At 42.4% G+C, this 25,816-nt stretch overlaps 1 protein-coding gene across 1 annotated transcript in view; it reads left to right on the forward strand.

The window, feature by feature from the left end:
- KDM3B (lysine demethylase 3B) overlaps positions 1–25,584 on the forward strand; it is a 48,780-nt gene extending 23,196 nt beyond the window's left edge. Inside the window, exons 9-24 of the mRNA XM_066591385.1 lie at positions 2,776–2,977; positions 4,188–4,402; positions 5,670–5,822; positions 6,308–6,421; positions 7,818–7,945; positions 9,891–10,152; positions 10,491–10,738; positions 13,424–13,687; positions 14,244–14,415; positions 15,126–15,216; positions 16,309–16,439; positions 17,442–17,561; positions 18,302–18,441; positions 18,522–18,698; positions 23,231–23,365; positions 24,354–25,584. Of these exons, the coding sequence (XP_066447482.1) occupies positions 2,776–2,977; positions 4,188–4,402; positions 5,670–5,822; positions 6,308–6,421; positions 7,818–7,945; positions 9,891–10,152; positions 10,491–10,738; positions 13,424–13,687; positions 14,244–14,415; positions 15,126–15,216; positions 16,309–16,439; positions 17,442–17,561; positions 18,302–18,441; positions 18,522–18,698; positions 23,231–23,365; positions 24,354–24,434 (2,633 nt within the window). The 3' untranslated portion in view covers positions 24,435–25,584. The remainder of the gene's footprint in view (positions 1–2,775; positions 2,978–4,187; positions 4,403–5,669; positions 5,823–6,307; positions 6,422–7,817; positions 7,946–9,890; positions 10,153–10,490; positions 10,739–13,423; positions 13,688–14,243; positions 14,416–15,125; positions 15,217–16,308; positions 16,440–17,441; positions 17,562–18,301; positions 18,442–18,521; positions 18,699–23,230; positions 23,366–24,353) is intronic.
- The last annotated feature ends 232 nt before the right edge of the window (positions 25,585–25,816 follow it).

Here is a 25,816-nt window from a genome sequence, read left to right on the forward strand (position 1 = left end):
GAGGCTAATGCTTCGGCTGATGTGATTTACACTATTCTCTCAGGGTATAATAATCCTTGTTTCCCCCTTAGAAGAGAACAAGGGTTCTATTCCAATGTCTTCATGGTGGTACTGGCATTAGTGATGGCTCTCCTCTACTCCAAGGATAAAGTAGCCATCCCCTATATCGACGACGTCTTGGAGAAGACCAAAACTCAGACGGACAATTTGAGAAGTCTCCATGTCACTGAACAATTTGTCCCAATTCGGGTGGATATTCAACTATCCCAAGTCTTCCCTCTCACCATAACAATATTTTGGACTTTCTGGGCCTCTTCTTTGAAACGACACGTGCCTGGGTCCTACACCAATCACAGAAATTACATCTCCTACAGGGGAAGGTGTGCTGCCTGCAATCTCAGACTCCTGTAATCATCCGTCACTGCATGAGAGTGCTGAGGTTTATGGTCTCTTCATTTTAGGCAAATCTATTTGTCCAGTTTCGCACCAGACCTCTCCAGTGGACCATTCTCTTTGGTGGGACAAATTGGCGGCCTTTCTTGATCGACTGTTCCGTCTGCCTTGCCAGCTTTGGCACTCCCTTCTCTGGTGGCGGGTCTCTCCTAAGGTCCACCTGGGGTGCTCCTTCCTGACATGGGCCAAAGATCATCTTCCAGGCGGTCCACATTTCAGATGTGGACAATTGGATAGCTGATTTTTCTGAGCAGGAACAAAGTTAACCCAGGAGAATGGGAGTTATGTCCCCAAGTGTTCCAAACAGTTCGTCAAAAAATGGGATCACCCTGATGTCAATTTGATTCAACCACAAACTCCTGAACTTTGTGGCCAGGTCTGAGGATCCCCAAGCTCAAGCAGTGGATTCCCTAGTAATACACTGGTCCGACTTCTAGTTCTCATACGTCTTTCCTGCATTTCTTCTCATCCCTTGAATTCTCAAGTAGATCAAGTTGGTGATTTCTCATCGCTCTAGACTTGCCACGACGTTTGGTTAGCTGACGGGTAGCCCGAGGGATGTAATTTCTATACCTGCCTGTTCCTGCACTGTCTGCTGGTGAAGTCGACACGTAGTCTGAAAATCTGAGACTCTTCAGACTGATAAGCGCACTCTCTCCCATAGAACTCTATAGGACTGCGTGCGAATGGTAGTCTGAAAAATCTGATTTTCAGACTATGTGCAGACTTCACTATTGGACAACAGAGGAGTGGCTGAGAATAAAAATGACATCTTCCTGCTTCACATCGCCTCAGCTAACAGCACCATAACTTACATAGCTTAGTTTATGGTGGTGGTCAGAGGTTACAGGTTCCCTTTAAATGCCCGAACTAAAATATACAGTACATACAGACACATGACTGTGCATTTAGGCTGGGTTCACTCAGGGTGGATTTGCTGTGGAATATCGCTGTGGCCGCTAATCCCGGGACTAGCCAGCCATGTGGACGAGATTTGTCAAAAATCTCGTCCACACGGGGCAGAAAATCCGTCGCAGCATTAGTCGGCGCTGTGGCGCAGATTCCCGTGACGCAGCATGTGAATTCTTTTATTTTTTAATTGCGGCCTCTTTCCTCTCTATGAGGGAACCGGCCGCAACAGAAAAGCATGCAACGAAGCCACTCCAAAACCTGCGGCTAAGTCCTGCGGGTTTTGAAGCTGCGATTATCCCGCAGAAGTCTCACGATTTTTCGCTGTGGTAAAACTGCGAGATTTCCACGGTGAAACAAATAGTCCTGTGGGAACCCAGCATTATAGCTAAAAAGAAATTGTTTAAACTAAGTCTCCTTGTTCAGACTTTTATTTGAAGTGGATTTCCACCTTTTAACCTGTGCGGATTATTTTTTCTTTTTCTCTTTTTGTCTTGTCTTATAGCGGTTGGAGCTCTAATGGTCTGGTCTTCTTATCTGGGTCACATTCTCAGTTCAATGTAATGTACACGTTTGTACATTGAATATTGTGCACAGTTTTTCTAGTCTTTCGAATGGTAAACCTGGCAAGCTACGCAGCAGTCCAGGATGCCATAGATTTTTAATTTGCATCCAAATAACATTTTTATGCTCTTCTTAAGTACCGCATATACTCTAGTATCAGCCGACCCGAGTATAAGCCGAGTCAATAAGTTTTACCACAAAAAACTGGTAAAACGTATTGACTGTAGTATAAGCCTAGCTATACTCGAGTATATACTGGGTAAAGAAAAAATGCAATACTTACCTCCCAGCCAGCGTCTGTGTTCCTGACACGATGGTCTCCCCGGCGGTGCGGCAAGCTGCTTGAGAATTCTCCCTGCTGTCCTCTCCCTGCTCGGCTTTGAATTCTCCCGCCGTCCGCGCTGTGTAAGTAAGCGCTGTGATTGGATCGAGCACCAGCCAATCACAGCCGGCGTTCGATAAACTAATCACAGCCATTTAGTGATGTCATCCACTGAATGACTGTGAATGATCGAATGTCGGCTGGGATTGGCTGGCCCTCAATCTAATCACAGCTCTTACCTACACAGTGCTGATGGCGGGGGAATTCAAAGCTGATCAGGGAGATGACAACGGGGAGAATTCTCAAGCAGCTTGCCGCACCGCTGGGAAGACCATCACGCCGGGGACACAGACGCAGGCTGGGAGGTAAGTATTGCAGACTTTTTTCTTTTTTTTTTTACCTCACTCGAGTATAAGCCGATGGTGGCTTTTTCAGCATAAAAAATGTGCTCAAAAATTAGGCTTATACTTTAAGTATATATGGTAGTTTGGGTGATCTTGTGAATAATGTCTTCCTTTTTATTGCAGTCGGACAGTCTGTTTTGAAAGACGTTAGCAAAGTAAGAAGGCTGAAGCAGTCTGGCGAACCTTTTCTTCAGGATGGGTCCTGCATTAATGTTGCACCCCATTTACATAAATGTCGGGAGTGCAGATTGGAACGATATCGGAAATTTAAAGAGCCAGATCAAGATGATTCTACTGTGGCTTGTAGATTTTTCCATTTCCGCAGGTAAGATTTTATTATAAGGTTTCTGGATTGATCCGCCAATGTAGGCAGTCAATGCCATATTGTTTCTTTTTAATAGAATATCTAGACTAGAGGGTGAATGTATCACCTATATATTTTTGCCTATTAAAGCCAGTTATTGAAACTTTTTTTTTTAATTTTCTTTATTGTAACTTTTTAATTTTTTTCCTGTTTTCTGTACAGAACTATGTAGGGGAAGTGATCTTGCATGAGCTGCTATTAACAGCTGTCCAAACATTTGCTTTACAGCAGCCACATGGACCATAGAAACCTGTAATCTGGAACTGGTTCATTGACTTCTACAAGGCAGTATAGCCAGCTTGGTGTGTGACAGGGAGAAGATGATCTGTGTCACCTGTTGTCAGTGATATCATCCTGTCCTGTGTGCCTCCAGCTTTTATAATAGAGGTGTTACTTTAATTGTAATGCAGCCTGTAATTACTGCTGAGTAGTGATCTCTACAGAACAGCAAATGTCAGACTATTATTAACCCTTTCCAATCCACTGTCTTAAGACATTATGATTTAAGGCTGGACAGCTCCAATGTTGGAAGACGACCATCGGGGTCGTCTTATTGTATATTGCCAGCCTCTCTGCTGTCGGAACCTATCCAGTGTGTCACCTCATGCAGTACTGGCTTTAGCCAGCAGATAGCGCCGCTGTGTAACAGTAGAAAAAGAGTAAGCCCGCTAGGAAAACCAGGATGCAAATTGGATTGGAAAAGGTTAAGCTCAGTGGCCAGGGTGGAGATTGCAATATTTCAGGATTTTTCGGAATGTTTGAAAAATGTTTTTAATAGAGATGAGCGAGTATACTTGCTAAAGGCAATTGCTCGAGCGAGCATTGCCTTTAGCGAGTAACTGCCCGCTCGAGACTGAAGGTTCGGGTGCCGGCGCGGAGGAGTGGTGAGTAGCGGCTGTCAGCAGGAGGGAGCCGGGGGGAGAGAGGGAGAGAGAGATTTCCCCTCCGTTCCTCCCCGCTCTCCCCTGCAGCTCCCTGCCCGCCGCCAGCACCCGAACCTTCAGTCTCGAGTGGGCAGGTACTCGCTAAAGGCAATGCTCGCTCGAGCAATTGCCTTCAGTGAGTATACTCGCTCATCTCTAGTTTCTAACCTAAAAATGTGATTTACACTATTTGTCATTTTCCAATTATGCATTGCCTTAATGTTTGAAATTCCGTTGTTGCATTTCAGGCTGGTTTTCACCAGGAAAGGAATACTTCGTGTGGAAGGCTTTCTGAGTCCCCAGCAGAGTGATTCTGAGGCCATGCGTCTCTGGGTTCCCAATGCAGTTCCAGCTGAGGGCATTGACTTGGAGACCTCTAAATATATTCTTGCTAACGTTGGAGATCAGTTCTGTCAGTTGGTTATGTCTGAGAAGGAAGCCATGATGATGGTAGAGCCACAGCGTAAGTTCTTGTTTTTCTTTATTGTTTATATGCTTTCATTTTCAACGTCTAACATGTATCGTATCTAAGGTATATACTCATTGTCAGAAGAATCAAGCTTCTAGAAGGAGTTATCAGAGATGAAGTAATATACATATATATTTGTGATTGTAACGTTGATATAAGTAAGTGATTACAATATCAGAGCAAAAGGATCATTTTATTTTGGAAAACCCTTTTGTACCGCCTCTAGCGTGGAACACATGGGGCGGCAGGATGTCCTGAACATATCGCTGAGCTGTCATTGTCCCTCCTACCTCTACTAGAAGTGACCGACTGTCATATGTGATGCCCCCCCTCCAGACATCACAACAGCGGGGGAAGGGGGGGGGGCTCCACAGCAAAGACAGCATGAGGCACTGACCCCTAGGTCTCCAGACACGAAACCTGTTGTCATCGGTGCCTAAACTAAACCTGAATTCATCGATGAAGGCAAACCAGTTCCACTCTGTAGCGTCCAGTTTTGTTGTTGACGACACCATAATGGGTGCCGTGAGACCAAATGTCCCTCAGCCAGGCGCCTGGAAATGGTTCCAACAGACACAGGGTCCTGTAACGATGGTGCCATCTGTCTCTAGACGGCGGACAATGGAACAGTTGGAGCTCCTTGTGCTTGTCAGACAATCCTCTCTACTGGTGGTCTGTTGAGGTCATCCTGATCCTGGTTACCTTATGTGCCCTCACACATCCCAATGCCTCCTAACAGTCTGGTCGGAATTGCTAAGGTGGTGGGTAATTCGTCAATATGACCATTTAGTTTCTTGAATTCTAATAATACGCCCCTCTCAAACAGTTAACTGGGCAAAATCTCTTCGATTGTGATATGGATGCATGTCTAGTGGTCAACAAGCTCTACACAAGCGGAAAAAGAGGTCACTACATACAGGTAGCCTCTGAGAGCCTTTTATAGGCCAAGGGTGGAACCACTTTTAGGGCCTCAGGTGACAAGACTGTTCATGTAATCACCCACAACTCTCATCATTTGTAGATCTGCCTGAGATAAAACTGCATGCAGAGTTTTGCAGCAAAACGACAACTCTTTACACGGGCTTGTTTTTACTTATTTCTTTTTTACAAGAGTGTATTTCTAGAACTTCGGTGCACAGCTACATGTAACCAAATGAACTTGGCAATCTATAGAGCATGCTCCATGTGTTCTCATTCATGATTTGATAGCCAAAATGACTGTTGCCATTTTAACATCTTTGCCTTTTTCTCCTCTGTACAGAAAAGGTGGCCTGGAAGCGAGCGGTCAGAGGAGTGAGGGAGATGTGTGATGTCTGTGAGACTACGCTGTTCAACATTCACTGGGTTTGTCGCAAGTGCGGATTTTGTGTCTGTCTTGATTGTTATCGACTCAGAAAGAGTAGGCAACTCAGAGGTAAATATCAATGTCCATTTTCCAGTTCGTTAGTACTTCTATAAATGCTCATGAAACTGTTGTTAAATAAAGCCTGTTAGGGAGTACAGTGTCCCCTCTTTCCAGGTTATTTTACAGTAGCAGTTAAAGGGAGTCTGTCCAAACCTCAGGCAGCATGTTATATAGCGCAGGAGGAGGCGAGCAGATTAATGTATAGTTTATAGTTAAAAAAGATTCTGTACAACTTGTATTTTTCTCATTTAACCCCTTAGTGACGATGCCTGTTTGCGCCTTAATGACCAACTACTTATTCACATCACTGTGTGACAAGTTGTATTTTTTAATGGCATCCGTTTTGGGTGCATATAATAAATTATATAACTTTTTAAATACTTAAGCCGGAGTGCGCTGTATGCTAACTGTTTAAATATGTTAGGAACAAGTACCAGGAAACGTATTTAATTACCTCTTATGAAAATGCGCGTATGTTTTTGATTTATTTTTAGCTGCCCCAGAAGATGAAACAGGTGATGAAGAGGTTTTTGCTTGGTTGAAATGTGCTAAAGGACAGTCCCATGAACCTGAAAACCTTATGCCAACTCAGATTATCCCTGGTACAGGTAAGCATTTTGCCATTGTTACCTTCCTATTGCACCCTTCGGGCTTAGTCAGACGGACGTTTTTTCGCGCGATTTGCGCATGCGTCCGACGATTTTATAAAACCATGGGTGTGAGTGAGAGCTGCCTGTGATTGGTCAGGCTGTGACCAATCAGAGGCAGCTCATTCAGCAGGCGGGGATTTTAAATCCCCGGCTGCTGAATACTACTCTGAGCAGTTCAGGAGAACTGCCGCCGGCCGCGGCTGAACTCCGTCTGCCGGGACAAGGTGAGTGTATGTATATGTGTATATATATATATATATATATATATATATATATATATATATATATATATATAATTTTTTTTTACACATTTCTGGATGAATTTCAGGGAAGGGCTTATATATTTAAGCCCTTCCCGAAAATTCATCCCGCGATCGCCCGCAGCGCATTGCTTTCAATGGAGCCGGCTGTATTGCCGGCTCCATTGAATTCAATGCGCTGGACAGCTCCGGCTAGTTTCTATTAAAACGCGGCTAGGAGCAGTTTTTCAGGCGACTTTTCGGCCCCGGTCACGCGATTTGCGGATGCATATCCGTCATGCGATCCGCAAAAAGAGTCTACAAAACAAAAAACAACCATATGCGGTGTCACAGTCCAATCTAAAAGACAGCTCTATTAAAATAACACATTCTTTATCTCGGGCATGTGAATGCTGTCAGAAAAAAAGTACATCCTGCTAGAATTGTGCTGGTTTTGGTCATCCATCTCCCAAAAAAGAATTGAGTAAAAAACAATCAGTCATATGTACCAGTCTAAAATAGTACCAGCATGTACTACAGCTTGCCCCATGAGAAAAACCAACCAGCACAAAAAAAGTTCTGGTAAAAAAAAAATGATGTCTGTCAAAAATATTAAATGTTTTAAAAGTTAAAAAAAAATGTGTGTGTGTGTATATGTGTATGTATGTATGTGTATATATATATATATATATATATATATATATATATATATATATATATATACATACACACACAAACATACATACACATTTGATTTCGCCATAATCATACTTTTAATGTCATTTTTACTGCACTATGTACATCATAAAAACAACCCTCTCCCTTCTCTCTCTCAAAAAAATGGCATAGTTGGGGAAGGGGGGGATTGTATTTCACCCAACTCAAAAATGTTGTAAAGCTTTTTTACAATATATTATATGGTATATTAAATGGAACCACTGAGAAAATGGAACTCATTCAACAAGAAAAAATCCCTAATATTTCTTAGTCAATGGAAAAATAAAGTAATATTTTTGAAAGTGAGGAAGGAAAAAATAAAAATGACTCTGTGTCCTAAGGGGTTAATAATTCTACATCTTTCCTTGTTTACTGATTTAATGTATTTTGATTTGCAGCCCTTTACAACATTGGGGATATGGTTCACGCCGCTAGAGGAAAATGGGGTATCAAGGCCAACTGCCCATGTATTAACAGAAACCACAAAACTGTATTGAGGCCAGCAGTCACAAATGGCATGTCCCAGGTAACGATGTCATTCTCTAAGATCATCACAATATGTAATTGTCTTCATACACACCTCTGTGGATGTATTTCTGTAGTGTTGGAGCTGCTTTTGGATTCCTAAGCTACTCCAGTCTCACCGCAGACCCAAAGCTTCTTACACAGACGTCTGTTTAACAGGTCTCAGCTGACATCTGCTTCTGTGCAATGGGGCGCAGGACTTCTTTAACATTTTTGAAGGGCAGGGAGAAAAAACGCCAATTCTGCCACTATTGTTTTTTTGGTGAGGTTTTTTTTTTCACATCGGTAATCATACAGCATAAATGTCAGGATACTTTTTTTTCTGGGGGTTGGTATGATTCAGACAATACCAAAATGCTATAATTTTAGGTTTTTCCACTTTTGCACAATAAAACCCCTTTTTTGAAATTTTTTTTTCATCATTGCATTCCCATAAGTCCCATAACTTTTTATTTTTTCAGGAACAAAGCTCTGTGAGGTCTTGTTTTTTAGCGTGATGAGCTGTAATTTTAATGGTACCATGTTGGGGTACTTACAGCTTTTTTGATAATTTTACCTCCCAAGAAGACGCAATAAAAGTAAAGAGAATAACTATTTTGGATCATTTTATTATTTTTTTTAATTATTATATACAGTTTTTGCCATGTGGGTTAATAGAGTGTTAAATTTATTGTACAGGTTGATATGAATGCGATACTAAATTTGTGTTTTTTTTCAAAATGTTTTATTTTATTTTTTAGAAGTGGGAAATTGCACCAAAAAGGGTTTTTTTTCAACAATTTTTTTTTTGTCCCTGTAGAGGACTTGAATCAGTACTTCTGTACTGCAGTGCATTATTGCTTACAATAACAATCATTGGTGTCTGGTTGCCATGCAACCCATCGACCCTCTATGAACCGTTTAGATACCTTGATCTACATTGATTGCGGCATGTAAGGAGTTAACAGCGAGGATCAGTTTTCTCACCGATCGTCACTGTTGCAGCAAAACGCCAGCTGTTGCTCACAGCCGACTTTGACCGCGGTATGATCGCTTTTGAGTCTGTGCCACGCACAGGATGTAAGTTTACGTCCTGTTGTGTTAAAGGCCATCCTGCCAGGACGTAAAGTTACGTCCATGGCATTAAGGGGTTAAAGTAGATTCTTGCTTTTTGCCTGAAAAAAAAGGAAAACATTCTAATTTTAAAAAAAGAAGCACAAAAGAAGTAAATTCTATATAACGTCGTGCAACTGTGTCATTCTACCACAGAAGTTAAAGAAATGAAAGCTGAAGTGTGATTGGTTGTTATGGGTAACAAGGACAGCTTTTATTGGATAAGTTTGCCCCACAGTATTGCATGTCACTGGTCCCTTGTAATGCAGGAGAGAAAGAATGAGAAATAGCAAATATAATTCATGGAAGCATTTTGTCCTGAATAGGGTTGTATTACACACACACACACACACACACACACACACACACATATATATATATATATATATATATATATATATATATATATATATATATATATATATATATCTTCCAATGTCTTGTATGAGCAAATATACTTTTACTATAGGAGATTTGTCAGTCTGAGAATTACCACCAAGCAAATAATTATTTTCTTTGTCTACTCCTTAGGGCTGTCTCACACGAACATATGGTCATAGCGTATTATGCGCGCGGGTTTTGCATGCATATTACGCTGTACTAATATCCCATAGACGCTCACGTAAATTGTGTAAATTACACGCACAAGAAGAATCACTTGTTCCATCTTGGCACATATTCAAGCACATACACGCCAAGATAGTACATGTTGAGGAAAGCACGTACTGGCTGCATTGCGCACGTATAGCTCGCAGTCCGCATGGTGCGCGATATGCTCGTGTGAGCCTGGACTTACTGCAAATGTTATTTTGTGTATGCTATGAAATTGTAATTAGATTGTTTTTCTTTTAAAGCTCCCAGCTATAAATGCCCCTGCTAGCGATATTGCAGCAGCAGCATCAACTACTGGAGAAACAAATGAAAATAGCCTTAAAACAGAGGATGATGTGAAAGAAGAGATTGCAGACAACATGGCGGGGGACATTATGGCTGAGCAAAATAATCTGAACATCATGGAAAATAAAACCAAACCGCAGAGCCCAGAATCTTCTCCCTCATCTGCCCTGCACTGGCTGGCAGACCTGGCAGCACAAAAAGCAAAAGAAGAGACAAAAGGTAATGCAAATATTTGTTTGCTACTATTCACTTCATTCACAATTCTTTAATGCAAAAAAATAATTTAAAGGGAGGCAATGATCAAGATCATGCCATCATAACCACATGACTTAGCGACAAGGCTGGTGATTACCGTATATTCACCTATGCTTAACTCTTAAGTCCTGTTGCATTTCACAAAAAAAAAAAATCATTTTGGCACTGTGTCACTGCCGGTGTTAAGTGCCATCCGCTGGTAGAATTGACTGCTGTGTAGTAATTTGTCTGTTTCTAGATATGTGCAAAGATCAGGGGACAAGCACTGGATTGTAAATTAATCATGAAATGTCTTATTCCAGATCCGAGTTTGCCGAAGCCTGTACAGCTGAAAGAATCAAGTCCTTCAGTAGGTTTGGATTCCCTTAATTCAAGTGTGAAGACCTCCTCATCCCCCAAACTCTTCAACAGCCTGTTACTGGGCCCAGCTGCCTCCAACACAAAGACTGAAGGTTCCAGTTTAAGGGATTTGCTTCATTCCGGTCCTGGGAAGCTTTCTCAGGGATCAATGGAGGCAGGCGTTCCTTTCCCTCCAGTCTTTAATGCTACAGTAAGTAGATTTTGTTTACATGGTTATGACTATAGATTATTGCAGACAGAGCAGTGGGAGACACTGTCTAATGTAGGTCAGGTCCAGTGTGATGATTGTGAGCAGGAGGGGATAACCGATCTCCTGGGACACGCATCATTTTTATATAAATGTTTTTTTACAGTCTTTGTTGCAATATGAAGTGAGATGTGATTAAAAGAATAAAAATCTCAAATGCCAGCAAGGGGTTTACAAGTACGGCCCTCTATTTCGGTTTTAATTTTGTTTCGCTGCTTCAAAAACGGAACAGAGATACGGAATTATAACTGACAGCCTAACTGAAGTGTGAATGCACCCTAACTCTTCTGTTTTAGTCCCAAGTAGATTTACTGAGTTTTAATGCACTACAAGCTATGAAGTAAACAGATTCCCATCGCAGGGGGTGCAACAATATAAAATAACAGACCAAACACAACTAGAACCAACCACACAGTATGCATATACTAAAGGAATTATACCACAGATTGCAAATTATCCCCTATCCATAGGACTGGGCAGTGGTGGTAAACCTATGGCACGCGTGCAGAGGGGGGACACGGAGCCCTCTGTGGGCATGCGTGCCGTTCGTTAATACCGTAGTAATACTAGAAAGCCAGATGAATGGAGGGGCCGGACTGCTCCCCTCCTCCTCTCCTCACGTGCCTGAGGACATTTCTAACATCACCTACCGCCCTGTACAGCAGCCAAGTGGGAGTGCTTTCTCCATCCCCTGTCTGGGGTAAGACGGGCGGCTCACATACGGCATGAGAGTGTGGCGAAAAGGCAGTCTGTGGCGAAGGTGATTCCCGTGGTAGGGTCGGAGAGGAGCGTATTTCACAGAGTGGCATAGCTGAAGAGAAGCAGAGCGCTCTGGCCACAGTGCCGTCCTTGCAGCACCAGCCCTGCACATGCCTCGTTGCCCACTGGAGGCTTATCTGTAATATCATCACATCTTTTAAGGCCACTCTCACATAGGCGTTTAATTACAGCATTTAACACGTGTTTGCAACGCCCGCTAAAAACGTTGCAGTAAGCCTCCATTCATTTCAATGGGGCTTATCAGACGAGCGTTTTAGCTTGGTGGGTCTAACATGCGCTAAATTGAACACTGTATGTTGTATTTTTTGGCGTAGCAGCGCTTTTTAACACATTGCATCTCCCCTTGAAATGAATGGGGTGCGTTAAAAGTGCAGTAAACACTGTGTACAGCCTTTACAGCGTTTCCATGCGGTATTCCATGCCCCCAGGAGGGGAAAACTAAAGTGCTGACGTCATCCGCTGACTTCGACTACGTTGTTACTGAGCTAAAAACACAGTAACAAGGCAGGCAAACGCTCACAAAAACTCTGTACAAAGTAGCCCTGCCCACAGTAAAAACAGTGCGTGGAAAAACGCTGCATTTTTACAAAAGCCTGTGTGAGAATAGCGTAAGACAAAAGATGTTAATCCATGCGTTGCTTTTTTCTAAATGAAAACCTCAGTATTCAGGTTAAATTTACATGTTGGCACTTTGCGATAATTAAATGGGTTTTTGGTTGCGGGTCGGGCACTCTGTCTCTAAATGGTTCGCCATCACTTGGATACCTTTCTGCTTTGTGGGGATCTCACTGCTGAGATCTCCGCTGATCTCCAGAATAGGACTCCCATGTCCTGTTTCCCCTGTCATTGCAGGGGTCGCGTCTCCTTCACAAAGCTATGGCTGTGATTGGTTCTTTGAGCGATGCGGCTCAGCCAATCTATACAGCGCTCGAAGAACCAATCACAGCCATCGCTTCATGGAGGTGAGATTTATGAATCCCGGAAACTAGGAAGTGATGTTGTATGAGCGGCCGAGGACTGCAAGAAGCGTGTTGGAGCTGTGGAGAGCAGCGGGAGGACCGAGCCTGCTAGGTAAGGTATTCCTATTTTTTTTTGTAATGTCACTAGGGCTTATTTTCAGGATAGGGCGTATATTTGAAGCCTCCCCAAAATCCTCAAAAATCGTGCTAGGGTCTTTTTGGGGGGTAGGCCTTATTTTCAGGGAAACACTATTAATGGGGAGACAGCTAAAAGGGTCTAAGGCCTCATATCCACGGACAAAAGAAGAATTAAAATCCACAGCGGATGTTAACTCTTCTCCTGCCCGCGGATCCGCATCCCATAGGGATGCATTGACCACCCACGGGTAGATAAATACCCACGGATGGTCAATAAAAGGTATTTTAAAAAAAATGGAGCATGAAAAAATCTGGACCATGCTCCATTTTCGTGCGGGTGCGGGAGACAAAAATCGGGATTTACTCACCCGCTCCGGTTCTTCTCTTCGCCGCGGCGCCATCTTCTCTACGTTGCGGCTGGATCTTTTTTCTTCGGGCCGGCGCATGCGCAGGGCACGTCACCGACGTCATCCTGCGCATCTGCCGAGCCGCGGCGAAAAGGAGATCCGGAGCGGGCGGGAGGTAAGTTTATTCTTATTTATTCTCCTTTTCCACGCTCATGTCCGCCATGGAGAATCCGGAGCGGGCCTGATTTTCCCCGTGGACATGAGGCCTAACTCTTCCGTTTTATACAGGTTGTGAATTGGGTTCTCTTTCTGATCATTAGTTCTTGGTGTTTTGTGTTTGCGGTGAGATCTTTGCGCTGCATTCTTTCCTTTAAACAAAACCACACATTTTCTTTGTTTTCCAGGTAAAGGGAAAATCCACCTTGCCAAACTTTTTGGACCACATTATTGCTTCTGTTGTAGAAAATAAAAAGACATCAGATGCTGCAAAGAGAGCAAGTAGCTCGACTGAGAGTCTGAAGGAGGGAAAGGAGATGGTGATGGGTTTACACGTACTTGACCCACACACCTCACATTCCTGGCTTTGTGATGGAAGGCTTCTGTGTCTACACGACCCAAGCAACAAAAATAATTGGAAAATATTCAGAGAATGTTGGAAACAAGGCCAGGTGAGAATCTATCTGCTGTTTGGGTAGATAAAATGTACAACCTAGTTAGGGCTCGTTCACACAACCGTATACATAAAACACTGCAGGGGGCTCGCAGCGGTTTACCAGTCTGTGTGAACCGGCAGAAACTGCGTATGGCAACAAGTGCACTGCCCATGACCGAACATCTCACACGCAGTCATGCACAGTGTGATTGCTCTTTTTTTTTTAAATTCTACGCTTTGTTTAATAGTGGGGTTGCATATGTATCGTTGCGCTTACACGATGTATTGCGTATGGCTAACATTGCGTACACTGCCCATAAAAAAGAATAGGGCTCATGCTGTGTGATACGCCGTGAAATAGAACATACTCCAATTGTATTCTCGAGTGTATCTACACGCAATGTTTACACGTTAATGTGAATGGATCAATGCAAGTCCATGTACTTTCATTGTCTCCATTCACCACGTATCTCACGGCCGTGCATCGCAGGTGTAATACGAAATCAGTGAGTGAGCCCTTAATCTATATCGGTACGTAATCTGTAATAAGTTGACTTTTCTGCTCCTTCCAGCCTGTGCTTGTTTCTGGGGTTCAGAAAAAGCTGAAGTGGGAGTTATGGAAACCTGAAGCATTTAGCCTTGAATTTGGAGATCAAGATGTGGATTTGGTGAATTGTCGGAACTGTGCTATCATTTCGGATGTGAAAGTTCGTGATTTTTGGGATGGTTTTGAAGTTATTGAAAGTACGTACAGCCTTTTTTTATAGTTTTACTAATCTGTATTTTTTTTTTACCAGCATTTTTTTATTCTCCTGAACTGCCATACTTTACAGTGCAAAGCAACTGAACATAGTTGTGTAGAAAAGAGAAGATAATCTGGATCTAATTAAGGAGATAACTAGCTTGATACATGCAGATTTGTTATAGAGAATTCTACAACTGTTCCCTGTATCTGAATGTGTGTAAGAATCCATCCACCTACTGCAGATACAACCACAATTCGATATATGGAATGGATATTCTGCCTCAGACATTTCTGCAACATCTGCTGTGTATGAACAGTTTGCAGCTTCCTACCAAACACCGTGCCATCCACAGCAGTGAATAGGTGGCTATAAAATAGCAGCCTTAATAGCTAATTAGAAAAGAAAAAAACGGTAATCAAAGCAAAAAGGGTCAAAACAACTCAACAAATGCACATACTAAGTACACGGAGTCTCTCTGGTGAAAAACCATGATGCCAGAGGACTGTGGATGCATAGTCCCCAAATCTGAAGCATCGTTATAAGAAATGTCGTATCTTTGTTACTAGAAGCCAGCTAGATTGCCAGATTTCTGCAAGGCTTTAAGGTTGTTGCAAATAAATGATACTTTGCTGAACGTACAGCTCTATGAATAACCGTTGGCAGCCAATAATGTTGCATCCGCTGTAAACTTCCTTTTTTTTTCTGCAGAAAGGCTGAGAGCAGACGATGGCTCTCCTATGGTTCTAAAACTGAAGGACTGGCCTCCGGGGGAGGATTTCAGGGACATGATGCCAACAAGGTAAACTGCCAGTCTTATAAAGTCGTGATGTACTTTACCCCTTAAGGACGCGCTCGATTTTGGCCATAAGGATGAAACAATTTTTGGAGATTTTTATTTCCACTTTTCAAAAGCCATAATAACTCTTTTATTTTTCCATCAGTATGGTCATATGAGGGCTTGTTTTTGCATGGCGAACTGTAGTTTTTATTGGTACCATTTTTGGGTATGTGTAATGTATTGTAAAGTTTTTATTCATTTTTTTTATTGCGGTTTTATGGGGAGGCAAAATGAATAAAGTGTTGGGGGTTTTTTTGTTTTTTGTTTTTTTTTACACAATTTTTGTTTTTTTTTACATTTTTCATACCCCTGTAGGGGATTTGAACTATAATAGCTATGATAAAGCATTACAGTACTTCTGTACCGCAATACATTCTCACGTACAATAGTGTTCATAGACAATAGCAAGCCCAGACAGCAGTATCTGTGCCGGCTATAAGTAACAGCTGGCTCTTGCTATGGGATAGTGAAGACTCTGCTTCTGATCCCTCTCCATCCATATGACATAAGTTTACGTCCTGGTGCGTTAAGGACCACCCTGTCAGGACATAAACGTACATCATATAGAGTTAAGGGGTTAAAGAGCCAATTAGTTCCAGCTTATACTACAGACACCCATTATTCCAGTCTTTCAAAACAACATAACCATTAAAGGGATTGGCTGCTTTTACACAGCTTGTCCAGACCCAGGTAGGTCCATTACACACAGGAAGTGTTAAAGCGGGTTTCTTAAGATATTTTTAAAAATCTGTCCAAATCCTCAGTTGTTGACATGTCGCTGTGACTTGCCAGCCCAATAATACAATGTCTGCAAGCAGGCATGTATGATGCCACATATGATGTAAACAGTTTCTGTTTCGGGAGCTGAACGTGTCTTATGCAAGTAGCAGCATTTGCATAATCTTTCTCTTTTTTTGCATTTGCCCCCCACTTACTTTTCTCAGATGACAGAAAGCCAACGTGGACTTTTCACATCTGTGGCTCCGCAATAACTCGCACTATATAATACGTTGGAACGTTATGGAAACATTTTATATTTTCACTTTGTTGTAGGTTTGATGACTTGATGGACAATCTTCCTCTGCCAGAATATACAAAGCGAGATGGGAGGCTTAATTTGGCATCAAGATTGCCCAGTTACTTTGTGCGACCCGATCTTGGGCCTAAAATGTATAATGCCTATGGTATGTTGTCATGTCAAAAGTGTTATTTAAGTATACATTGTATATTAAAGGGAAACTAGACGTTTTACTAGAGAGGCCATTAAACTCCTTAAAGGAATTGTCTCAACAAGACAATCCATGTCAATGTCCTATTTGGGAGCTCATGTCCTCTATGAGTGATACAATGAATGTTTTAGGGAAGGCAGCACATGGTGGGATGATGGCCACAGACTATGATCTTTCCTCCTGTAGCTCCCAAACTACTACATAGGTACAAACAGCAGACATCCCTGTAATCAGCATGACTGCCACTATATCGGGCTGCAGAAAGATGGTGACAGATTCTCTTTAACTTAAATGAAGTAAATGTCAGTTTTGATCACTCTTACTATCATATAAGCACAAATTTGAAACGTTAGTGACCATTTAAGTATGTTAAAGTGAGTCGGGCAGGTTTTTACACATGAATGCATATTGGGGAGAGGCGAGTGCCACACGGGTCTCCCACAGCTTTCAGTTTACAAGAAAACAATATGAAGTGTAAGCTGCAGTGTGATTAGTTGTTATGGGCAAAAAAAGATTTACTTTTAGGCCATTCATTAAACGCAACATTCAAAATTGTAATGTTTTACCACAATTTCACACGACGTTTTCAAATACATTCTACAGCGTTTAACGCACCCCATCATTGTGATGGGTGATGAGGTGCATTAAAAAGCACTTAACCTCATGAAAATAAAGCAGACAGCGCTCAGAAAATCACAGCGTGAAAACGCTAGTCTGTGAGGCCCCATTGAAATCAATGGGAGCATTTATCTCAGCGTTTGAAACGCTGCACTAAACACTGTAAGGAGCGGGCTGTAAGACTATTTCATCAATGAGTTGTGCTCATCTGATTCTAAAGCCACATTTACACATAAAAGCTGCCATAAATATATTGATGCATTTGCCCCATTATGGGGTTTTTTTCAATCCACAATTCAGTCAATTGCCAATATTAACACTTTTTTTCTTGATTTTAAGGTTTAATTACTGCTGAAGACAGACGAGTCGGCACAACAAACTTGCATTTGGATGTGTCAGACGCAGTTAATGTGATGGTTTATGTAGGTATTCCAGTTGGAGAGAGCGCTCACGATGAAGGTAATCATTTCAGTAAACAATCAAAAACCATTCTAGCGTAATGCTAAGCCGCATTACTAACATTGACTGTTAGCCAGAAACTGCTGCTTGAGAGTGGACTTGCACTTGGTGTATTCTTATGTGCTTTCTTAGATGATTAGTATACTTATATAAGGAGGAATAAGAATAGCAGTTGCTGTATACTGAGAAAACATACAAAAATAAATCAAGTGGAATTTCACTTATATATTTCCATATAATGCCTGTGCTAGCTACTTATAATGGACTTACCTGACATTGGTCATTCTGCTTTTATGGGGGAGCACCTGCAACCTGAAGTTTATGGCCCCTACTATTAGGTTCTGGTGACGTCATAGGTTTTAACTTACCTTCCCAATCCATTGACTATATTCCATTCCAGCATCACGGTTATAAATGTTTTGCTTTTTTCTATACATTGTTTGTATCTTTACGGGGAAATATTGCTTTTATTGATAGAAGATATATGCAGGTACAAAAATTGTTTGGGGTTCCTAAAAGAAAAGTCAGCAACAAGAATTAGACAGTCGTCATTTTAATTATGGCTTGATAGTGTCAGCAACCTTGTAAGGTGAAAGAATATTTAAGGCTTTGAGTAAAAAGGTTGTCCTCCAGTTTACAAAACTGTAATCTAAAACACAATTCAGAAAGCACAAGTTAGGACTATATTTAAGAAAGTTGGTTTACTTTATCACGTTGGACTAATGTAATACAACTTTTAGAGGTGCTCAAGACTATTGATGAAGGCGATGCTGATGAAGTAACAAAAAAACGGATTTATGAGGGAAAGGAAAAGCCTGGAGCGCTGTGGCATATTTATGCGGCTAAGGATGCAGAAAAGATCCGTGAGCTTCTTAGAAAGGTATGGCTTTGGTATCTATTAATGTATTAGTCACGCATCATAATAATGGAGTGTAATTAACTTTTTTTTTTATGTTGTAGGTTGGTGATGAACAGGGGCAAGAAAATCCAGCAGATCACGATCCAATACATGATCAGAGTTGGTATTTGGATCAGGCGCTACGTAAACGTCTCTATGATGAATATGGAGTACAAGGCTGGGCAATTGTACAATTCCTGGGAGATGCGGTTTTCATTCCTGCTGGTGCACCACATCAGGTACGACACAGTACAGTCCTGTTATATTGTGCTTTATACAAATTATATTAATGGGACTAAAAAGATACCCGCACTACATGTAGCTTCAGTAACATGCAGGCCACAACGCTATTGTGTGGCATCTGACATGAGTGACAGTCCAATGCCAGTGAAAACAAGTTACTTGTCATGTATCATCTTTTATTGCTTAGCAGAGAAAAGGACTGATATAGAGCTCCACATTATTGGCAGTTGTATAGAGCGGAAGCCTGCATGCTGATGTCCAGCCCCAACAGTAGCATCACATGAGATACACCTGTTGCAGTGAGACAGAACACTTATTTTTATTTGTGCAGGCTATAATAGCATGTAACAGCGTCATTGCATCTCATCTATGTTCAAACATATTAGCTATGGCAAGATGTGATGTTGCTATGTAGATCTTGCCTTGCTCAAAGCCTCATAATTTACTTAATGCTCTACTCCAGCGAAGTGAAGCCTTAACTTTTCTGTGACCCGCCAGTGAAGACGCTTTCACTCAAAGTCCCTGGGCACACCAAAGGGAGGCAAGAAATAGCAGAGGGTGAGGCTGGATATACATGCCACAGCATGTGGCACCTCCCTCTGGGTAGTTAAGTGTGATGCTTCCCGCGCCATGTGTGACCGACTATCTTGTGGTACAAGTGGGAGGGGGCCCGTGCGCTGTTACCTTTCGGGTAAAGGGTGGCCCCTCTTGGGCATGGCCTTCCCTGAGGTGTGCTGTGTGGGGAGTTCTGACTGTTTTTTTCTACGGTCAGTCCAGTTGCTGTGACCACACGACAGACTTTGGTGGCACGGTACCCACTCTACTTCGATCAACTCCCCTTCCGGCCTATCCATGCTGTTATGGTCAACTCCGCTTCTGGCCTGTCTGCACTCTTTCGATCACCTCCCCTTCGGCCTCGTCCACGCTTCTTTAATTGCTTTCCCTTCCCGACTGCCCTCGTTGCGTCATAAGGAAGGGTCGTTCCCTTCATATTTGCATGGTAAATACGCTCACCACTCATAGATGCTTGCATTCGGCTGCCACAGGATTGGTCGATGGCCACTTCCAGAAGAGGGGTTTTATTGCTGGCTATCGGTCCCACCTCCGTTTTCCTGCACCTTTCATCCTGGATGCCATTTTTCCTGCAGCTCCTCTGTTACACAGGTCACGGGACCTTCTGGATCCTAGGATGACATTGCCTAGGTAGCTGCTAGCCACCCTAGCCCACCTGTAGCTTGTCAGCCTGTCGCTACCGCATTGCTCACACGTTGCAGATGGGCAGAATTTCCCTCTGCACATACAGTTTCAATGTCAGATTTTAGGGGGGAACCCAGTAAGCAGAGCATGGCCGCTGTGACATACTTTGCATGCTCCTGTTGTTGCACCAAATTTTCATGCAGTCAACAAGAGCCTCTTTGCGTAGACTGCCCGCTTCCCAGACCAGGCAGTAAACCTGCCCCAGGGATATCCACCGCCATATCCCTATAGGGCCCTAAAACTGAATGGGCACACTCCCTATCGTTGGCGGTTTCGGACCTTATGAAAGCCTCCAGGTCCATTGTGGAGATGCTGGGCAGGACATCTAGCATGAACCCGACTGAAGAGTCCAATACTGAGGGCTTGTTTTTACTGAAACGCACGCATGGGAGGACTAAGAAATGACAACGGTCCTCAAGGTTGCACGGTTAAACACAATCACCTCTTTACTCTGCCTTGCCTCCATCCACAGTGGCCCAGATTGAAATATTGGATTCTGATGAGTAACAGTCTTCTGAAGGTCCTTACGCCCCCTTTGTTGGCATGGTGATAACCACAGACGCCAGTCTCTTAGGCTGGGGGGGGGGGGGGGCATCCTCGGCAGCTTGACAGTGCAGGGACAGTGGACCAACTCAGAATCATCTCTCTCCATTGGTGTACTGAAACTCAGAGCCCATCAGTCTGTCTCTAACCCATTGGTCCCAGATTCTGTCCGGTCATCCAATGAGTGTTCAAATGGATAACGCGACAGCTATCGCGTACATAAAACACCAGGGTGGGACAAGAAGTGCAATAGTGATGAGTGAGGATGCTGAAGTTCTCTGCTGGGTAGAGGCACACGTTCCAACCATTTCAGCCGTTCACATTTTAAGCATGGAAAATTGGACGGCAGACTTCCTCAGCAGGGAAAGAGTAGACCCCAGAGAATAGGCACTACACGAGGAAGTCTTTGTGCACATATGCGCCAAATGGAGCATGCCAGACATGAATCTGATGGCATCCAGACTCAACAGTCAGCTAGCTTGCCTCTGTTTGTGTTACGATCCTCAAGCATTTGTGGTGGACGACTTAGCGATACCATGGAACCAGTTCACCTTCCTGTACGCCTTTCCACTAACATCTCTAATCCCACAGCTCCTCAAGAAAGCCAAGATGGGAGGGTGTTCCATTGATCCTCATAGTGCCAGACTGGCAACATTGCCCTTGGTATGCTAATGTCACATCCGTACTGGTCGACAACCTGGCCCCTTCCACTCAGACAAGATATGTTGTGTCAGAGCCCAGCTCTTCACCTGCATTTACATATGCATGGCTGTTGAATCTGCAGTTTTGAAAGCACAAGGGTTCGCAGACCCCATTGTCCGGACTAAGCTTAGAGCCAGAATACAATCTTCCTCTCACATCTACCATAGGGTATGGAAGTCCTTCTTCAAATGGTGTGGGCAGCATCATCTCCAATCCGTGTAGTCTTCTGTACCCAGAATCCTTTCTTTCTTTCAATCAAGTGTGGATTTGGGCTTGAGCCTAAGCTCTTTAAAGGGTCAAGTCTCTGCACTATCGTTTCTTCTCCAACACTTCCTAGCTGCCAAATCCACAGTGCATACATTTCTTCAGAAAGTGGCACACGCTGCCCCTCGTTGCCATCTTCCATCAGCATCTTGGGACCTCGATTTGGCCTTAAATGTATTACAATTGTCTTGCTTCGAGCCAATGCGTGATATTTCCTTACATCTACTATGTTTGAAGGCAGCTTTCCTGTTATCCATTACTTTTATCAGCCGTGTCTCTGAAGAAGCCGCGTTATCATGCAGATCTCCCTTTCTGGTGGTTCATCACGAAAGGGCAGTTCTCTGCCCTGTTCCATCGTGTTTTCCCAAGGTGGCTTCTTCCTTCCAGCTCAATGAGGCCATCATTCTACCCTCCTTTTGTCCACAACCTTCACACTCTACGGAGTGTGCACAATCTTGATGTCATCCACGCACTGCGGATCTCTCTCCTACGGAATCCTTCTACTGTTTAGATTCTTTGTTCCTCATCCCTGACGGCACTAGTCGAGGTCTGGCGGCCTCCAAGTCCACCATCGCCTGCTGGATCAGGTTGGCGATTTCCAAGGCCTACCTGTGTTACAGGAGCTGTGGGATCAGTATCGGTAACTGTGATAAGGGGTGTCTGTGTCCACCTCTAAACAGTTTCTGTGGTATGGTCATGTAACCGCATCACACAGAAAAAATCAACTAGTTGAGAAATTGACTAGTTTCTGACAGCATAAACCCAAGTAAATCTGAGCAGGTCAGAACTGAGGTCTCATGCCGATCTGAGGAGGAAGTTTCAGATAGAAAGGAATAACTACGGTAACACCGGCTCACATATAACGGGAATATATCATAGTGACATTCCCCTTTATAGAGGGCCTGCCAGCTCTCCTGACATGTCACTTTTAATTAATGCATGCATTCCCCATGAAATAACACTTTTTGAGCATTTTTTTAATAACTTTGCATTGTGCGGTTGCTCTGTTATTTCTCCTGAATATTTATGAATAAAATGGCAACTGAATGTTACCATACTCCTAGTCAAAGTAATACGTCCCTACACAGTGTGGCACTAATTTGACACTGTCAGAGTGGTAACACATAGTTGTCAATTTTTTTCACAAATTTCTAGAAGGAATTAAAGGTACGGTAACAGTATGTGAATTTCTAGTGCCTTCTAGTCTTGTTAGAGGCACTACATTATCACTTCCATGGCACCTTCATTGGTTGTTTTTAAATGATGTAATAAGTACTAGAAACTCTTATCATTTTCAAATGTCCCATTTAGGCAGGACGACAGTCGTCTAAACAACTGCACGAGTGTTGAAGTCACCACTAGGTTGTTAGCCATTGTGCAAAGCGTTTAGACAGGCAGATCATCGCTGGGTTCTCGCCGACTTCTTGCTCAGTGCTGAGCGGGGAGCGATTTTACACTCAGCGAGAAGCCAGCAATGATTTTCATGCTGGATGAAAGTAAGCGACCAGTGAACTGTAAACGAATAGTGCACAATGGCTGTGTATTTAGACATGACAATTATAGTGCAAATGTGTTTGTTTGAATTGGATTTTGCTCAACAATCGTCCCATGTAAATGACCCTCAACTGATTCTTGCCATAATTCTGAAACAAACTTGAAATCTCAAAAACATGCATGATTGTTTTGAGTCCATTCCCGCGCTTGTGTCCATACGCTAACAGTCTCTTGTTTTTATATCATTTTTATTTCCTTTTGTCTGAAGGTCCACAACTTATACAGTTGTATAAAAGTCGCAGAAGATTTTGTCTCTCCAGAACACGTAAAGCATTGCTTTCGACTGACACAGGAGTTTAGACACTTGTCAAATACGCATACAAATCATGAGGACAAATTACAGGTATAATGCCAATAACTTATAATAACTCAAAGGGGTATTCCCATCTGGGCTTTAAATGGCTGGGATGGGAAAGCCTAGCCATCTGTTTCTGAACACCCGAAGTACCAGATCTGTTTGTCTGTCTTTTATTTCACCCACTTTGTTCTGTTTGAATAATAAGCATGTAAAGACTATGGACATTATGCACTGGATTTTTTTGTAATTATTTTTTTAGTTTCCTTTTAGATTAAGCAATTTTCTAAAGTTCATTAAAAATGTCCTACCATTTTGCCGCTGCAGAGTCTGAGCAACTGCTTCACATAGCTGGCTGTCCTGCTGCTATTTTTATGGATCTGACAAGTATTACTTTTGGCTGTGTTGGATCTCTTTTTGCTCCAGCACTTCCTTCTATAAGTCTTAGAGATACTAATAGGGAGGAGGAGGTGGGGGTTGTATATAGCAAATCATACTTTGGAAAGAAAGAAAAGTATCCAAATTTTTACCGAGAGCAAATCACCTAAGCTGTATTTTATCGGTATAGATGGGGAGGAAAACACACACAGGAGAAAGAGATCACACAAACTGTGTGCCGTGAGTGGAGACACCCCTTGGCAGACTCTGTAGGGGGAGAGAATGGAAAAAGATCACATTCTTCAGCATGGGCTTGTCAGCACAAGGGAGAATTGATCCTTCATGGGCTGTAAAAGGGAAAATCCATACTGAAATGAAGCTGCACTTGTTTATGAGAGCTAGGAGAAGCAGCAATCTGGAGTCAGACCTCATATCCAGCATGTATTACGGGGAGGGCCACAGCCACACTTAGGTGCAAGTTGCAAATTGCATGTCAGGGGTCTGAAAATACATAAAGATTACAGCCTGAAACTTTGTGGTTACCTTGACTGTAAAATGTGCACTAACATTTGTCAAAGGTGTCTATAGCCTTTAATTTTATGGATAGTACTTGAAAACCTATTTTTTCCCTTATTCTTACTACTTGTTTTTATTTCAGGTAAAGAACATTATCTACCATGCAGTGAAAGATGCTGTCGGCACGCTGCGAGCTCATGAGTCGAAACTGGCGCGATCATAGAAAACCTTTTATTTTACACTCTTGGAAAAATTGTAACCGGAGCCTCGTTCACGTTTTGGATTTATCACTTCAACTGGAGGCAAACGTCAAAGCAGTGTGGATCAATCGTACAACCCAGCCACTGTTTTCTATACAGCCTCGTAATCACATGTACTATAGACATGTCTCACTTATGCACTTGACTGAAAGGCGTCTATTTTCTGTTGCCTTCAGCTTTAACCACATGAGCTCTGGAAAACTGTGCTTCTAGTACAGTTCTGGACTAAAAATATAGAAGCGCATGTTTAGTTTCTTGGGCATAGTTTTCCAGTCTTGGAGAAATCTACAAATACCAATTCAAGATGAACTAACATAGGTAATACATAAAAAGAAACCTTCACATTGCACCCAAATGACTAACACAATGGATAATTTACTATTTGTCCTCGTAGTTATTTGCAATACAAATCTACTTGCTAAAACCTTTTTAAATAGCATAGTTCAATATGCTAGATCGAAATAAAGTGGAGGGTGCTGAATTAATGCTTTTAAGGCAAGGGATTGGAAATGTATTTATTAAGAACCATAGGTTTGTAGCAGAGCAGTTACTCTTTCATGAAGTTACACATTTTTAGACCTTTTGAAGACACCTCTGTTTTCCTGCATTTCCAGAAAGGCACATTGCATTTAGTCTTCCTTTCAAATCCACTTTTCTCTGTAGAGTCATTCATATAAGAGAGTAAGCAATGACTAGGGTCAGATATCCCCCCCCCCCCCCCCCCCAAACTGGCCAAGTGTTTCCACATCATTTGCATCAAGTGTATATAGTTGCTGTAGCAACTTCATGCAAAATGTTTGGCACATTATCCATTTCATTCAACTATTGTACCAATCCAATGAAGAATGGTATTTTTAGCCAATGAAATATTTTGAGATTAATGTTTTGAGGCGAACATTATTGTTTTAAGGAGCTTTCCATATTGACTTTTGGAAGGTGATCATTTCTCCACCTGTATTGTTATGCCACTTTGCAGGTCTGTTTATATATTCAGTTACACAAGTTTTTTAAGTGAATTACTGTAGATTACTTTTAATTTGACTTCCTGTACTTTGATTTTGTGAAGGGCTGACTAGGGTTTCCATGTTCTTATTAAAGTACAATGAATCTCTAGCTTGCGGTTTTTGTTACCCCTCAGGTACTAAGTAGTGTGGTACGTAAGGAGGATGTTGGTACTCAGTATAGAATCTCTTTCTAGTAGTCTTTATTGGGAAAAGTGTGATTGTTCCCAGCAAGAGAAACCAAGAAATCTTAGATATAATACCTTTTAATGGCTAACAAAAATACATGATGTTATAGCGAGCTTTTGGATCCTTCCTCAGGCATAATGAAACAGATTTGGATG

The sequence above is a fragment of the Eleutherodactylus coqui genome, chromosome 2 (assembly GCF_035609145.1).
Source record: "Eleutherodactylus coqui strain aEleCoq1 chromosome 2, aEleCoq1.hap1, whole genome shotgun sequence".
NCBI classification, from domain to species: Eukaryota; Metazoa; Chordata; class Amphibia; order Anura; family Eleutherodactylidae; genus Eleutherodactylus; species Eleutherodactylus coqui.